The 18,306-nt window shown below is 37.3% G+C and overlaps 1 protein-coding gene across 1 annotated transcript in view; it reads left to right on the forward strand.

Annotated features, from left to right (window-relative positions):
- The window catches only part of LOC139959797 (uncharacterized), a 39,183-nt gene that overhangs the window by 18,081 nt on the left and 2,796 nt on the right, over window positions 1-18,306 (forward strand). The window contains exons 19-32 of the mRNA XM_071957650.1: window positions 449-547; window positions 1,658-1,805; window positions 3,116-3,258; window positions 3,727-3,896; window positions 4,645-4,771; window positions 5,415-5,581; window positions 5,757-5,970; window positions 7,839-8,066; window positions 9,358-9,572; window positions 10,397-10,586; window positions 11,982-12,434; window positions 12,742-12,938; window positions 15,753-15,987; window positions 16,227-16,451. Coding sequence (XP_071813751.1) covers window positions 449-547; window positions 1,658-1,805; window positions 3,116-3,258; window positions 3,727-3,896; window positions 4,645-4,771; window positions 5,415-5,581; window positions 5,757-5,970; window positions 7,839-8,066; window positions 9,358-9,572; window positions 10,397-10,586; window positions 11,982-12,434; window positions 12,742-12,938; window positions 15,753-15,987; window positions 16,227-16,451 — 2,811 coding nt within the window. The remainder of the gene's footprint in view (window positions 1-448; window positions 548-1,657; window positions 1,806-3,115; window positions 3,259-3,726; window positions 3,897-4,644; window positions 4,772-5,414; window positions 5,582-5,756; window positions 5,971-7,838; window positions 8,067-9,357; window positions 9,573-10,396; window positions 10,587-11,981; window positions 12,435-12,741; window positions 12,939-15,752; window positions 15,988-16,226; window positions 16,452-18,306) is intronic.

Here is an 18,306-nt window from a genome sequence, read left to right on the forward strand (position 1 = left end):
ATGAGAAGAACTTCATTTGCTACCTTTAACATTGTGTACTGACTGGTTTTAGGGTTCACTGGCAGTCATAAATTGTAAATTAAACTTCAAGGGTGAGTATGTTTCTTGAATATTTTATTCTTGTAGCAAATGAGTGATCTTGTTAGTTTCTTTCAGACAAGCCTTTTTGGTACATTTTACTGCTTGCTCTGTAAAAGTCTGGTCATCTTTGTCATAGTTCCCAATTTGAAATCAGCTCTCGACATTTACCTTCAAAATTTGAGCTGTAATACTGATTTTACATTTTTCCAATACATATTTTTATTAATTTAGCAATGAAGTGAATATTTCTATTTTGTGTTAGAAAAGTAGTTTTTTTCCTATCATACAAAGTTGATTTTTAAGAGGATTTTATAATCAAAACAAGTTTCCAGGTAAATGTTTATCCACATGGTTTTATTTTCGACAGTCAAGGACAACTTGAACGTGACCGGCACAGTTGATGGAGTTGACCTGGAAGTCTTTGATAATACTGTTGTTACTTTAGACGGAAACCAAGAAATTACTGGTAAGATATCCACACAAGTATTTATTATCAAACGCTAAAAAGTAAGCAGAAGTTTATCTTGTTTTTTTTTGCCTCGGTTCTAGAGGTGGTGGTGGTGGGGAGGAGCCAATTTGAGAAGGATTACTTGACATGGTTGTCAGTGTTGTTAATATTTCTTTGCCAATATGTATTGTGGGTGGTGGGGGTGGGGTGGATGGGTGGGTTATACGTATTGGGTTGTTGTGTGGGCGGATATAAGTGTTACTGTTTTCTTGTATTGTCCTCTTTATTTACTTATGGGAGTGCTATACTAGACAAGCCCTCTGGATTTTTTTTGGAGTACTTCCTTTCACAATTTTCCCTGTTGTTGATATGTTTTGTCACTTAGTTAACTTCTCTGTATTTATATTGTGAAGAAACAAATAAATGAAATGAAATATATATTAAGCAAATTTATTTTTGAAAACAGCATAAACTGGGGATTACTCATGCTTATATGCTCATCTAATCTTCTTTTGAGTTCCTTCCTATATTCTGTATTGTACTATTTTAATTTTCTTTATATCAACATTAAGTTTTGACTTAAGACTTTTGACTTAAGACTTTTGACTTAAGGTTTGACTTAAGTTTTGGCTCAAAGTAAATTGTGTCAGAAACTCAGACAACTCGGCTATAGACAAGTTCAAAGCTGACTAAAATTTAGACTAATTTTCAAACTTAGTTTGCCACTCCTCGGTAAATATCCCAAAGCTTGACTCCATAGTTATAAATTGTGACATTCAAGAGATTCAAGACATCAGCCATATTGACGACGGGAGAGTGATTTTTGATTCCAGTTTTATTTTCATTCATCTTTGTAACCCTGAAAATATCTTCATATAATGAAATTTGTAAAGAACCATCTTATCATTCAATTAAGTCATAAATTGAATTAATTATTTCTTTGCAAGTGATGTAAGCATAGGCCCCATCCCAATCAAATACTTTAGGTTTCCAAAAATGTTTAGTTTTTGAAGACACTTTTTTTTGACCGATATAATATAAGCAGAAGATTAGCATATATTTAATTTTGTGATGCTAGTAATAAACAGACTGGGAACAATTGTTTTTTTGTTTTGTTTTTTACAACAGGAAACTGGATGATTAATTCCTCTGCAAGATTTGAAAATGAGGTTGGGATAAAGGAAACTTTGAATGAGATAGATATTATCAGTAAGCATGATGATACAGTTTGCAGAGAACATGCGCAAACTGTTAAAGGATTAAAGAAGATTATTGGGTAACTTTCGTTTTTTTATTCTTCTCTCACATATGCCAATGTTTTGTCTATTCATTGAAACCAGTATTATACTCTATGGACAATTCCTAGATTTTCTTCCACCAATATGCAGAAGGAATAATACTAGAATTCTGGTTAATACAATATATTCATATACTGATATATTGATTTCCCATTAACCCACTAAGGGATAGGGATCATATAAGGGAAGGCTCACAAACCTAACCGCCTGTGACAGTTCGGTGAGATTCCCCAATGTTTGTATTAATTGAGCATGCCATCCAACAGATAATGAGTCATGCTTGAACGCACACATAGCTCTGACTTTTCTCGAGTCTGAGGCCTGTTACATTTACCTCTTTTTGCCTCTACAAGATAAGCCTCTGACAGTAACGTAGCCTACCATGCAAAAGAGTTATTGCTGACAAACTCCAAAACAAGTTTACACAGTTCCCCCATGCTCCTCACTGGAAATTCGTTTCTTTCTCTTTTTGAAAACTGTTATCAATTTTTCAAGCATCTGTGTTATTCTAACCACTCAAGTTCATGAGTAAACAACACAAGATGGCTTATGATTGCTAAACTGAAGAAGCTAATGTATTGACCTGTGTGGTGCGTAAAGGAACTTGGAAAGGGATTTGAATATGTTTATCAATCCTTTGTACCAATTCTGTGAAAATGTTGCTTGGCACACGTGATGTGACTTTTTACTTTCATTTTTGCAATCATTTCATCTGCATAGATTTTATTTCACACATTTTATAAATCTTCTAGGGTGTACTTGCATATTGTTGCGATTGTATTAAAGAAGCAGAATTCATTAATAATATGAAAACAAATAATATATGGAAAAAATATGAAATAATATATATGAAATAATAACATATATGAAATAATAATATATATGAAATAATAATATATATGAAATAATATATATGAAATAATATATGTAAAAAATAATATGAAAAAAAATAATACGGAAGAAATATGAAAACGAATCAGTCTTTCAGTTAACAGGGATTTATAGCATCATTTATAACTGTCAACAATGAATTAATGCTTTAGTGACTGTTCAAGTATACAGTCATTAAATAAACACACTTGACCAATGATATACATTCCAGATGAAAGTACCCAAGTTCTCATATCAACATGCTATGTCCATACAGTAGCTAGCTGTATTATACTTTTATTATAAAATTTCTTCAATGACAGTCAAAGGAAGATGACAAGTAGGGAATTTTACGACAAAGATGCTGTCATTGTTTATAATTCCTCTTAAATCTATTAGAATTTATTTCTGCTTTCAGTGATGTAACTATCATCGGCCATCTCAACACCGGCGGTCTAATTAATGGCCTCGACATCGAAGAATTAAACATACTTTATCTTTCAAAGACCAAGAAACAAACCTTAAAGGAGAGAAAAGTTGTACTCGAGGCAGCAGCTTGCTGTAAGTTGGATTGCCATTTTACATTGCTAAACCTTTTTACGTCTTTTTTGTTTTCCATTTTGAATTGAAACTAATCATTGTTTTGTATGTATTTTTTTCATCTTGCCTCTTCTGCATCCATCTTATGTACCACTCCTTCCACTCGTATTAGACCAACATGATTGTTGGATCTGTGGCTGTGGATCGACTATATCACGATGAAATGTAAGGAAGAGCAAGTTGCCAAGTAAAGTCTCAACTATTCGGGTTTTTTTTGCCTTTTTTTTTTTTTTTTTTTTCGTTTATGCATTTTTATTGATGGTGCTATATCAGTATCAGTACACTGATGGTATTGCTGTCTGATATACTAACATTGTCAAGTGTCATATCTTTCGACATCTGTTACTTTAATATTAAACATGATCTGAAAACAATCTTTTGATCAGAATGAAAAACTTATAAAAATTAATATCCTCTACTTGTTTTCAGATGACATATTTCTCTCTGACGGTGCCTCGTTCGATGGAGTCGCTCCAGAAGACTTAGCCCTCGCCTCTGTCGACACGAGCATAGCGGTTACGGTCAGTTTCAGTGATGACGTCATAATGCTCCAAGATCTATTTGTGGAAGGGTTTATCAACGATGTCGATGTCGTAGAGGTAAACCGTAAGACATTAATGATGAAGTATGTGCACTTATTGGTTCAATGCAATGTTTGTTTGAAAGACTTGATTCAGTGACAAACAAATCTAGAATGATGGCGATATGCTATTTCTGTTCTAAAATGTTTATGTCCGTTTGACTGACAGCTGATTTTATTAATTTTTTTCCATCAGCATTTTCCTTGATCTTGTAGAAAAATGTCGACAAGTGTAGAGTTCTACGAATGTGAGACTAAGCTATTTCTAAATCTGTCATTTGGTGTTAAATCGATGTATTAAACTGGGATCTGTTGATCTCTTTGAGATCTTCTTGGCTGCAAATCCTGTCGAAATCTGCAAAGTGACTCTGTTCACTGCCCTTTTTTGCATTCCTAAATATGAAATTCTGGGACAATAATGAGCTTGGCTGAGCTGTTAACTAACCTATGGAAATAATGCTTAGTGATTGGCAACTACGATCTCTAGGACCATTGCTGTGGGAATTTTTTTTCAATGTTTTAGTATGTTATCTGTGTGCAGCGACGAAAGTCTCATCAAATTATAATTTTTTTAAAATGTCAATAAATTTAATATAGTTGTATATTGGCCAGTTAAACTTGCCGATAAAATTGGGTTATAGCATGTTAATAATAGCATGAATAATTTACAGAGCTAAGATTGTGGCAATACATATACAGTATGGCACAATTTTATCTCAAAGTCATCTTTATAAATCTATTTTCTATTTTTTATTCTTTTTCTTCAGCTGAAAAATACAGCGGTATGGAAAAATATTCCTCAGAATATTTCTGGTGTGAAGATCTTCGCGGATCGCTTTTCAGTGATTGGAAACGTCACCACTCCTGCTTTGGTTAACAACATCGACATCTCTGGTAAAAATCAATTGTTCTTTGGTCACCTCTCCATCATTTCAATCACTAAATTCTTTCTCCTCTCTCTACCCGGTCCCCTTTACCCCCCCCCTTCCCCTTTTCCTCTCTTCTCTTTGCTTCCTCTTTTCCCCTCCTCCCCCCTTCTTTTCCTACCCAATCATATACCACAAACCACAACAATCGAAATACTAAATGAAGGAATTGTTGTACCGGGGACCAAAATAAAAATTTCTACCTTGCCACATGACACATGATCCCCCCCCCCCGATATGATCCTCCCACCATCTTTTCCTACTCAATCATATACCACAAACCACAGCAAAAGTAGTACTAAATGAAGGAATGGTTGTAGTCAGGGACCATGCAAATTCCTACGTTGCCACATGACACATGATCCCTCCCCCCCCTGATATGTTCCCCCCATCTTTTCCTTCCCAATCATATACCACAAATCACAGCAAAAGAAATACAAAAAAAAAAGAGACAAAAGTACAAATATCTACGTTGCCACGTAACACATGCCCGAGGGTCATTCATATGTTGAATACCAGTCGTGGTAATGTCAGTGCTAATGTTCCTACTTTGGTGATCTTTGTTTGACCATTCCACCAGTGGTCATGTTTCCACATTTGGTCTATTTTAGAGCTAGCCTTGCAAGCCATTGGTCAGGCCGACAACGCCACCATAGATGTACCGATCTTCTTTTACGGATCCGTTAAGGTATTGGGCGATTGGAATATGACAGGACTCTTCCACTTGGTGGATATTAATTTCATTTTTAAGGATGCCATGCTGACAGTTGGTAACCAGGTAAGAAATTATTAGTCAAACATTACCACCAATACTATATTCTTGTCACCTCTGCGACCAGCAACCTTGCATCTGTTACATTGTGAAATATGGAAAAGATGTAATAATAGTATAAACGAAAAGGCATCTGCCAATCAGGACACGCCGTTGTTTTACCTTTTTTTTCACGTTGTAGACTATTTCTGGTGATAAATACTTTGAAGATCCATCTGAAGTTACCATAAGTACTTTAGAAGTATTGAGTGACCTCAGGACTGATGCTCAAACTGATGGCATCAGTCTGAGGTCACTTTTGAATGATACGGTCACTGCATCGACGGAACAAACCATAGAGGGAGAAGTCACGTTTACAACAGATGTGTCGATGGATTCACATATGATTGTCAGTGGTGAGTACACTCAAATTAATGCTTTTACGTGACCTATGAAAGCAATGTGATTATCAGTAAAGTAATACTAAATTTGCAAGGTTCTGACAATTAATCTTTGCTTAATTTTGCAACTGTTTACCGTTTAGTCAATTATAAAAGTGAGATTTTGCAGTGGCCATATGACAACTGACAGGTTTGTCTTACATTTAAATAAAGCAACAAGCCAAATTCTGGGTTGTATGAATGAAACTGAGGTTTGACTTCTGCTAACAAGTTGCTCTGGGCTTTGGACGGACTCCCAACCCAGCAAGGGAATTGTTTACATATTGTTCAACTATGAACAGGATCGGTTATTGCTGTTAAGAGGAGAAGGTTAAGAGAAGGTTAAGAGGACTTTGCATGACTGGTTTGATTGAATCATACCCTTTGGGGAAGGTGTTGTGGTCAAATGGCTAAGGCAATGAACTTGCCCTCAAAGAACTGCAGGTTCGAGTCCTGGCCAGATCATTACTTTGTATCCTTGGAGAAGGTACTTTTTCTCAATAGCCTCTGTTTACCCGGGTGTTTAAATGGGGAACTGTGAAGTAACTTGTAAATATTATTGTGTGTGCTGGTTGTGGTGGCACCCTGTGGGAAGTCCCCTGAGGACACATTGATGTGGTGCTCTGTAGTGCTGAGGGATCAACTGTTTGAATTTTGCACATTTGGTTGTGTGTGTGTGACAAGTTACCGATGAACAGGGGTACAGTTGTAGTGTGAGGAGGCCCTGCCCTTTATACAAGACTGTAAACCTTTCAACTCTAGCCAACAATTTCACTGCTCTTTCAAAATATGTCTGATTTAGATTTGTCTCACATAAGTACATCTAGTGCATTTACTTTAAGTACAGTAGAATTAAGCCATTTTCAGACTGCAAGATATATTTTTAATGCGCTCTCATTCCCGTCGGTTCTGTTTCGTTTCGTTTCCGCAGTTGCTGTGTTGATACACAATGAGAACAAGATATTGTTTGCTTTAATATTGTATTAATATCAAAATCAGATTTTTCAACTGTAAGGGTGATTTATTTTCTTAAGCAATTATCATCAATCCTTGTAATTAATGGAAAAGAACGGTTTAGTTCAGGGTTGTCCAACCTTTTGCAGTGGAGGGCCACATGGAATGATTATGATGAAGGAGGGGGCCGCATGAACCCTACGCTCAATTTTTCGATTTTGTGCCTGAAGCCCAAGGCAACAAGATGTGAGCATTGCGCGCGGAGCGCACTGATTTATTTTCCTTCCTGATAAAACAGATGAATAAAGTTCAGCCCCCACCCCCCCTCCGGTGAGAAAGTGTCACACAAATTGACCTGTTTGCAGTTTTCTGGACCCAGAAGGTTCGAATGATTGATTATATAGCTTCAAATTGTTATCAATAAATCTGCTCACTAAAATTTCGCACCGTAGAGCATCTCTGGCAGGCCAGACGCAACCCTGCGGCGGGCCGGACTGTGGCCCGTGGGCCGTAGGTTGGACAACCCTGGTTTAGTTTCATTCTGGTAACATATTTTACCAGAATGTATACTTCGCCCTTTGCCGTATGTGACAGTACTTACTTCAGTTACTCTTGTGGAGGCTTTAGTCGTGGAATGTGAAGTACTGTGTTATTATCCAACGCCCAGAATATTCCATTTGGGGGGGGGAGAGGAAGAAATTTCTTCTTTACATGTGAGTAAATTCAACTACAGAAGACTACAGAAAAACGTAGCTACAGAAGAAGTTATCAACCATTTGAATGGAGCAGAGAAAGTTTAATCATATGCAAAAGTAGGGTATTGTGCCTGTTTCGTTTGTCAGTATTTTCAGAATTGAAACAATACCCTATTGTCTTCTTAATCTTGGCAGGTTCAGTAGATGGGGTTGACATTTCAGAGAATGTGGTCCTAATCAGCGGGGAACAGACCATCGCTGCCATGACGACCTTCAAGAAAGGTTTCAGGGTCCTGGGTAATTTGTCAGTCTCTGGTTTGGTGGATACGGTAAACTTGGAGGAATTTGATAATACCCGCTTCAGTCTCACAAGGGAGCAAGAGGTGGAAGGTTCCTGGACATTTGAGAAAGATATATACATAGGTAGAGTGAACAAGTAATGCAAATATCTTACGACTTAGTGGTTGAATTTTATAGCTTGTATTTGTTTGTACAAATGCTAACATTTAGATGGATATATTCATGTAGTCTTTTCTTCAATAGATGAGCAGTCTGTTTATCCTCTGGTTATTTGTCTTTTTCTGTTCATACCCTCTTGTGGATGAATTTGAAATATGTAAAGAGGTCTCATTATTGCTCAGCTATTTATGTTTATACTGTAAATGAATACCCTTTACTGTTGTTTTTAGAGCTTTTTATTTGTGTTATGTTGTTTTGTGCTATTTTGAAGTACTGTTTGTTTTATCAGCTTGTTTTTAGAGCTGTCCTCTATCATTTCAATTGAAGCAGGGTCTCTCTTTCCCATTTGAGCCAGATAATACCACAACAGTTTGTGTATGAAGTGATCTTTAATTAACAATGAATATTATCGTTCCCAATGATTGGGAAACGATATTGGGAGCCCTTGGGTAAACTTATTGGGGATTAACATTGAACATTACTAAAAGATATACTTTCCCATTGCATGGGATTATATGTATTTGAATTTATTTTTGTGTTTACAAAGCAAGATGATACATGTTGATTGTCGTTTTTGTTTGTACTAAAAATGAAAGTTTAATAAAAACATAAAATAAAAATCAAAACCCAATGAATATTCATAAGAACCTTTGTGTCACATGTGACATCAAAGAAAGAAGACTCCCTGTATCTGGATGATTAAACATGTCGCATGCCCTCCAGCTACCAGAAAGATAAAAATTAATGTAATCTAACTTCAGTATCTGTGTATTCTGAAATTTTTCTGGAGTTAAATACCTTTTTTGATGATGAAGTTTCGCAGTAAAATATATGTTAACTATTATCAGACCTCTTCTTGTACTGTTATATACAAGTAGGAAATATTTTATCAGCTGATAATTTCCGGACCTGACCCGAGTCAAATTTCTTTCAGTATCATACCCTACTTTAAAATGATGCGTCATTTTTTTTAGGAAAAAAAACTCCCGAAAATGATAAGTCTATTGAAAAATGTTCCTAAAACAGCATTAATAATATTAAAAAAAATTTATCCATCGACTAATTTGGGCATGCAAAAGCTGTGAATTGAATTCTATTTAAATTAGTCTCAGGTATAAAGAAAACATTGACGGTTCCTGTTGTTGCATTTATGTAAACAACTCACTGACCAATCAAGGATCATCCCAGTATTCCTTGTGCATCATATGAAAAACAAAATTATTTGAATGTGAATTTTTTTGTCTGTTTTTTCTAGAAAATATGGCGATCTTTGGTAAAATCAATGACATTGACCCTGTGATGGATCCAGTTTATAAAGACAGAAACCACACCATCACAGGTCAGAAGAACTTTGTCGGTTTGGTGGTGATTGATGGCAATGCGGAAATTATCACAGTCAATGGCATTAACTTATACGACATATCAAATATCGTACTCACGAAGGGTGAATTCCATCTCTCTGATGAAAAGGTATGGCTATACGACAGCAATACGCTTCTAACCAAATCTTCTTACTTTTTTCTTGAGGTTGTCAATTTGCTCAAGTTTAGCATGTTTTGTACATATTCTTATAACCTCAAAGCCTCCCCCCCCCCCAAAAAAAAATAAATTGAAGAGAAAGTGAGAATAGTTAATAGGAAATCTGGATGAATCAAGATAAACCAATGATGAGTGAAACGCAACACCCATAGCGAAGTGAGCCAGTGAATTACATTATGACCGGGGGACCGACTTGCACCCTCAGAGTTGGGTAATCTTGCGGGTTACTGGATCAGGTTTCTGTTTGGAGACTTCCATCTAATGCATTCCTTTCTGATAATGTCACTGCATTCCAACTGGTGAAGACAACGCTAGGAGTCACTGAACATTCTTGCAACGTGTCATGACATTATTATAACATTGATAACCATGTCCAACAGCACCGAACGTCCATTGTTTTTTGGTTTCACGTAGCCAGTTTGCTTAATGTTTGCTGGCATGTTTGGTTCATGTTTGGTGCATGTTTGGTACATGTTTGGTGCATGTTTGGTGCATGCAGTATGATAAATCACAAGCCAAACCTGAAATAAAGTAAAGAATCGGAAAGTTTTTTGTGGAAAAAAATTATGATAATGGAGAAGAGTAAATCAATGTCTAGGACACTCAATGAAAACAATTCCAAAAAATTCCTATCTGTCACAACTTTCCAACTGTTGACAACGAACACCACATTACCAGGTAATTTATTAGTGCATTAATGGCAATTTTGATACCTACATTGATGAGAATTTGACGTCCGTTCCTTTGTCCCTCAGACTTTCTCGTCCAATGTGACGATCCTTGGAGACGTTCTGCGATGTGCATTGGTCGATGGATTCGATTTACCGTATCTATGGTGGTTGCAGTTAATCACAAGCGGCTGCCTTGATTTCTCATTGTACACCTATGAGCAATACCTGTCTCACATGTGCTACCCTGTATACAGTCTATCCATTGCTGCTGAAGGTAAGAATTTCACAATAGTGTAAAATGGTTAGTCAAATTAGTCAAAAAAGTGATTTAAAAAAAAAATTATATTTGTTTAAATGACATGTGGAGTCTGTTAAATTAATTTGTGTTTGTATATTTCACATAGGATCTTCAAAAAGCATATTCGTTTTTTTTTTTGTTTTTTTTCGTCATCTTGTTTCTGTTGGAAAAAGAGGAGATAAAAAGTGAGCTAAAAATAGTGGAAAATTTGAAATAATTGAAGAAAGAAATTGATGTGCTATATTTTTTTGTCTTTAGTGAGACACCTATGCTCAGTTTTACTTTCATCCTGCCTTTTTTAGCTGTATTTTTCACAAAGAATTTTTTTGGACCAGAATCAGTAAAGTAAACAAGTGTTTAAATTTTCACAGGATTCTGGTCGAGAAATGGAAGTGGAGCCCTTGCAAAACTTGTCAATTTATCACCAAATATGTGAAGTTACTCAACTAATGCTAACATATAGTATGTAACGACTGCTTAGGCTCTTTCACTGAGTGCATTTATGATTTCAACCAATTGATAGAAATCTGTTACCGCTCTGTCTGGCAACCCTCACATACATCACTTCCATCCTAAGAAATTACAGCAAAAAGCTCCTTGTGGTAGATTTAATCTAAATTTTTAATTTCCAGCTGAAAAATGTTAGACTTGACTTGATATATAATACATCTGTTTTGTATCCTATTTACAAATGCAAGAAAAGAGACTATTACAGTGTACTGTTGTGCACTGGATGTTTTTTTTTTTTTTGTATGTCTGGAATTATTTGTATTTTGGATAGTCTGTATTTGTATGGCTGTGCGACATTTATTCGTCCCATAAATTTAAAGAGTAGTCCTGAGGTAATTTTCATATTAATGAATAATGATAGATAACTGGAAAAAATTTAAAAAAAACACTTGACCATAGTAAAGAGATATCTGATTTACAGGTCGATAGGAAATGACTTTTGAAACCTCAAAACTAGCCCCCATAATTTTTAGCAGAAGGAATATGGATGTTATGTTTATAGAGATTCACTTTGCCAAAATAGCCTTAAAAATCTAGGGTCTCTATCGCAGCTTCTTGCTTCTAGATACTCCTTGTATATTTCAGACCAATTACCAAATACATGAATATTGTCGTGGCACTACAACATGTTGTATTGTGACTTACAACGGAGTGATAGAGAAGTCAAGGGAAGTATAACTAACCGAATTCACTGTACAGATGCTTCTGGACTAATCTCTGAACCAGTTTATCCCTTTACAAAAGTACAAAATGGTCAAATCCACAGGTTACAAGTTACTATGATTACTATGGTTACTACCACAGGTTACTATGAGTAATCCAGAAAATATGAATTTTTGTCTTTTTTTTTTTTCTCTGCAGGACTATCCATAGCCTTACAGTATTTCGAAGACTGGGCAGAAGTTCCCAATCATGCCGCGGCCAAAGTCTCTGTAGGCCAACTAGAGGGCGCTAAGCTACTTGCCGTATCTGAATCCTACATGTCGTCTGTACCCCGCTGCATCAGATCGGAACTGTACGTCTGTCCGGATGACGAAAAGGAATGTTGGAAGTTGACGGGCAACGGCACCTTGCCCGGATCACAGAGCATAGAGTTGTCCGTTTATAACGGTTCTACTTTTATCATAGCAACGCCGAGTCCACAGAGTGCGTACTGTGCGGACAGTGAGGTGCCCAGTCAAACGATGGTCTACACGTTAGAGGATGCCTCGTTCAATGCTACCCTGGACTCGCCCGGTGCCATAGAAACGGCGTCCATCATAGTGGAGGGGGAGTTTTACATTGCTGTGGCAAATTTTAAAAACCCAACAACCGGTAAAATGAAATTTTGTAATCTCAATAAAGATGTGTATTACTTTGATTGCTGCTTACTAATGCATGTCATGATATCATTACAAATGTTTTTGTAAAGTCAGAATTTATTGCAGGGACAAACCTCCCCTTTCCCCCTCCCAATGCCACTAATCTTTCATTAAAAGATGAAACAAAAGAGGGTCATTACTGAAATTTATGCATATTCAGAATCCCAGAGCTGTCTATTTTATGTAAAACTCATTGAGACAAAACTGCTAACAAAACATGAAAAAAAAAGTTTTCACTTCCCGTTTTTTTTTTCACATAGGAAGAAAGATAACCAACTCTTTGGTCTTCAAGTATGACCGGTCAAACCAAACATTTAGTCTACTGCAAGAAATCGAAACCAACGGTGCGGAAGGGGTATCTTCGCTCTACGATGGAGTCGACTATTGGATAGCGTTCGCTAATGGCAACGACAAAACTTATTCCAGAATCTACAGGTGGTCTAGAGCATTGGACAGGGTGAGAAAAATGTTTAATAAAGTATAAAAAATAATTGGCCCAACCAGGAAGGCAGATAGTTTAGTAAAAGTAAAAGTAGTTACATGTATTTGTGGAGAGAGTTCAATTGCTTTGTACTCTCCTATCTGTCACATTGGTTTGGCTATTTTCAGTGACACCATTGGGCAGGTCGAGGATTTTTTTAATATTTTTTTTAACAAAGTCTAATAATAGGCAGGCCAGGAAGGCAGATATCTTAAAGTAATGACATATAGTTTTTTTTTTTGGGGGGGGGAGGGGGGAGAGTCAAATTGCTTATGCTAGCCTGCCTGCCACATTGGTTTGGCTATTCATGAAGTAACAGTGTTAGCTCATATTTGGATTAACCTAACCAATAGGAAGGCTTATTTTTCAAGTGGAAAAAAAAAGGTTGACTGCTCCTCAGATTAATAACACAGCTTATATTTGACCTAAAATTACCCATTCTGTACACGGTCACTCGGTAACAATTCACTGCAACCTTATATAAAAGTGCAATAGTTTCCAACAATTGAAGTCAAGCTGTTTATATTGAACTTAAAATGACCCTTTCTGTGCACTGGTCACTTGGTATTACCATTCATTGTAACGTTTTAACCGTACAATAGTTTCCAACAGCTGAAGTCAAGCTGTTTATATTTAACTTAAAATGACCCTTTCTGTACATGGGTCACTCGGTATTTACCATTCACTGCAACAGCCCAAATTATTTCTAGAGCCTCTATCTCTGGGTTCTGGTTCCAGAAATCCATTCCTTGCCATTTACAGTATCAACATTATATTTATAGCCATTTATTCAGGTACATAAATTCAGTATCACAAAATATGTAGTGAATGACACTTACTAGTGAGTGTCACAGAAGTCAAGCGACTGAACTAAATGCAGATAATTATCGAGTGATCGAAGGTATCAACAGCTTTTGAGAGATCAAGGAAAATAACACACCCTAATTATTATGATTATTATTATTTAAACATTTCTAAAGCGCACATATATATGTAAAAACATAAGCTATGGCGCTGTACAAACTTAAAAGAGTAAAGGTATAAAACTTAACGAAAATTAAGAAACCATGTTCTCTGTTCTCAAAACAATCAATGATTGTATTTGTAAGATGTATGGTCAAATTTCTCAGGAAGAAAACCCAAAACTGGTGTCGAAAAAGGATGTTGTGTTTGTTGAGGAAGTTAAGTAAGCGATTGTATACGATTCGTCCTACAATTGTTGAAAAGCATGGAAGGACAGAGTTCACCTCACAATGAAGTTCCTCTGTTCTTCAGTTCACCTCATATAGTTCACCTCAAATAGAACATAGTTCACCTCAAAGTGAAGATTGAATGACACATGGCGACGATATTTCTGGCCTAATAGAAAACCGTAAAAGCACACTGTCCCTTTGTAGCCTTATCACACTTGCCATTTACCCATTGATTCACAGTTCTGTTTCCGCGATGAATCCAAAAAAATTTGGCGACCAAAACCTTAGCCTCAAGTTGTTCGAAATAGACTCCTTCTGTCTAGTTTTCACAGAGCAACAACGGCATCAGAGGATTAAAGCCAGTAGTGCATGCAAGTTCAATAGTATGGCTAGCTTGGTTCGTTTGTATCTAATTGACCTAGTAAGTGAAATAGATTTAGCATTTCTGGACAGAAAGCAGAGGAATTTGAAGAAAAAAAATTAGAGATTGTACAAGTAAACCCCATATGAGAGAACCAAAAAGAACATAAAAAAAAACAGTATGAAGTGTTCCATGAAAGGTGATGGGGGCGGTATTGAAGAACTTAACATGCATAGACTGCGGATGCAAGACCATTAATTGGCTTTGGCTTTGAGTACGACGTTTCTGTATGCTGGCGTGTTGGATGAATGTAACCGTAATTGTGCTTACCGACTTTGCGATCCGCGTTATAGTCATTTCTGACTTGCAATCTGCAGTCCCCCTCACAATAAGAGTGACTCCATAGTTTTCAATTGTCAGGTTGTCGGCTATATGTAGCAAAACTCTCTCCCCTGTTTGGTAAATGAAGGAATGTTATAGGAGCCCTCCGAATTGTAGATTGGCAGTTTTGTTTTACATGGAGATGGAGCACAACATTGTCTTTTGGTGATCAGTCTGTCTACGTAGGTCAGGTGATTAGCGCTGTGAATTCTTGTCACGTTTCTGTGTGTTGTATTGTAGTAAATGTGATCCCCTGGTTGGCACGCCCTGTAAGCCCGGAATGTATTGTTAGGCTGTAGCCTTATTATTAAATCATACATTGACGGCATGCATGGGTTTCCTGGCTTGCAGGGCTTGCCATCCCTGGTTAAAGGTTCAATGGATTCCTGACTGTCACTGTCAGTAGAGAATTGATCTAACATTCATTCATACTTAGTAAAGATTCCTAAATCCTATTGGTCCATTCAGGTCAGCTGACCGTGGTTAATCCTGTGAGTAACGCACGGTAAAATTACGGGGCATCACTTTAATAAATCTTTGGTTATATGTAACCAAAAATGTTTTGTTTTATGATTTTCCCCCACACAAATAGTAGTGTATGAATGAACGGGGTTAATCAACGGTCTAGCGTGCGTTACTCACATGATTAATGCACTTCGGGTGTTAATGCTATCGCTGGATGCACTCGGGCTCCGCCCTCGTCCATCGCTTGCATTATCCCCCAATCGTGCATTAATCCTGTGAGTAACGCACGCTACAGGTAGACCGTTGATTAACCCCTTATTGACATCCCATTCTAGCCACAATAATGTCTTTTTTTTGTTAAATGATGTTGTTTTACTATTTCCTATCCAGTTTACAGTGAGTGGATCGGTGGCCACCACGTACGCCTCTGACGTTTTACTTTTCACGACCGGCTATGGAATGGCATTCGCGCTGTTTTCAAACGAGATGAAAACCACAGTCGAGGGCGTTCTGGAATTTGACCAACCCATAGGCCTTTATAAATTTGAAAATTCCAGTGGCTGGCTGTGGGAGCAGTTTATTGAAAGTCCACAGACAATAGATATGGCTCTGTTCCAAGCAGATGGTAAAAAAGACTGACATTTTGTTTTATGAATTAACAACTGCACGAGCAATGTTCACCTCACCAGAGATATTTGATACTTAAAGAACAAACCATTAAAGTATACGGGAAAAAACTTAGAGTTAGTCCCATCTCTAACAAATAAGTGAAACTTCGGAAGTGACTCATTTGATAAAAGTGAAATGTCGTACACGAGGAAAATTCATTGTTTCGATAATTTCTTTAGTCTCCCTTTCTTCCAGACACATTTTATTTGGCAGCTGTGAGTCGACAGGGAATCATAAATATCTTCCAATGGACGCTGCCCACCAGTTTCCAGCCCTTTATTTCATTTCCGATGGAAGGAGCAGAAAGGGTTCAGGCATTTATTTGGGGTGATGATGTCTTCCTTGCAATCACTCGACCACGTTACTCTATGAAGAAGCACATGTCATCAGGAGTGAAGATTCTCAGAGCTGTTACTAGGGGTGAGACATCAGTCTTAGTCACACATGTCACAGCATTACAAAGTCACACATGTCACAGAGTTACAAATTCACCCACGTCACAGTTACAAAGTCACACATGTCACAGCATTACAAAGTCACACATGTCATAGCATTACAAAGTCACACATGTCACAGAGTTACAAATTCACCTACGTCAGAGTTACAAAGTCACACATGTCACAGAGTTACAAATTCACAACTGTCACAGCATTACAAAGTCACACATGTCACAGCATTACAAAGTCACACATGTCATAGCATTACAAAGTCACACATGTCACAGAATTACAAATTCACCCACGCCGCAGTTACAAAGTCACACATGTCACAGCATTACAAAGTCACACATGTCACAGCATTACAAAGTCACACATGTCATGGCATTACAAAGTCACACATGTCACAGAATTACAAATTCACCCACGTCACAGTTACAAAGTCACACATGTCACAGAGTTACAAAGCCACACATGTCACAGCATTACAAAGTCACACATGTCACAGAGTTACAAAGTCACACATGTCACAGTTACAAAGTCACACACGTCACCGAGTTACAAAGTCACACATGTCAAAGAGTTACAAAATCACACATGTCACAGAGTTATAAAGTCACACACGTCACAGAGTTACAAAGCCACACATGTCACAGCGTTACAAAGTCACACAGAGTTACAAAGTCACACATGTCACAGTTACAAAGTCACACATGTCACATAGTTACAAAGTCACACATGTCACAGTTACAAAGTCACACATGTCACCGAGTTACAAAGTCACACATGTCACAGTTTCAAAACCACACATGTCACAGAGTTACAAAGTCACACATGTCACAGAGTTACAAAGGCACTCATGTTACAAAGTCACACATCTCACAGCATTAAAAAGTCACACATGCCAAAGCATTACAAAGCGACACATGTCACATCGTCACAAAATCACACATTTCACAAAGTCACATGTGCCACAGATTTACAAAGTCACATGTGTCACAGAGTTACGAAATCACAAGTGTCACAGCATTACAAAGTCACACATGTCACAACATTACAAAGTCACACATGTCACAGCATTACAAAGTCACACATGTCTCAGCATTACAAAGTCACACATGTCACAGCATTACAAAGTCACATGTGTCACAGCATTACAAAGTCACACATGTCACAACATTACAAAGTCACATGTGTCACAGAGTTACAAAGTCACACATGTCACAGCGTTACTAAGTCACACATGTCACCGAGTTACACAGTCACACATTTTCTGATTCAGACATAAAACGATGACCTTAAGGCACAAAATTATAGTTAATATGTTGTAGACATAGAAATTGAAGTAGGGAGAATGACGTCATGCGTCAACTGAAGCCACTCATCCAACTGGTGGCGCTTTGCTTGTACGGCAAGAAAGTACCGGCGCGTAATACAAACACTACGTCTTTGCTATAACTAAGGTGATATAGTTGACATAAATCACACGAAATGGTTATAGTGTGTGCCGGATTTGGGTGCCAAAATATAAATATATATATAGTGAGCATAGCCCCTAGCAGGCCTACGGCTGTTCTTACGGATGCGATATGACTAAAGCCTAATGACAAAAATTGTATCCCTAACAATAGAGCCACTTGCCAGAATAACATGGGATGACGGTTATGATGTCCAGGGCTTATCACTAACAAATATTAGGTAAATAGGCTACTACTGCCCACTTTGCAACATTGACATTAAACTGAGAACTGCATGCACAGACTAATATGGAATTATTACACAAATAGGTGTGTTTGGGTAGGGGGTGGAGGGGTGGGGTGGGGGAGGGTTGCTTTATC

The sequence above is a fragment of the Apostichopus japonicus genome, chromosome 19 (genome assembly GCF_037975245.1).
Source record: "Apostichopus japonicus isolate 1M-3 chromosome 19, ASM3797524v1, whole genome shotgun sequence".
Classification (NCBI taxonomy): domain Eukaryota; kingdom Metazoa; phylum Echinodermata; class Holothuroidea; order Aspidochirotida; family Stichopodidae; genus Apostichopus; species Apostichopus japonicus.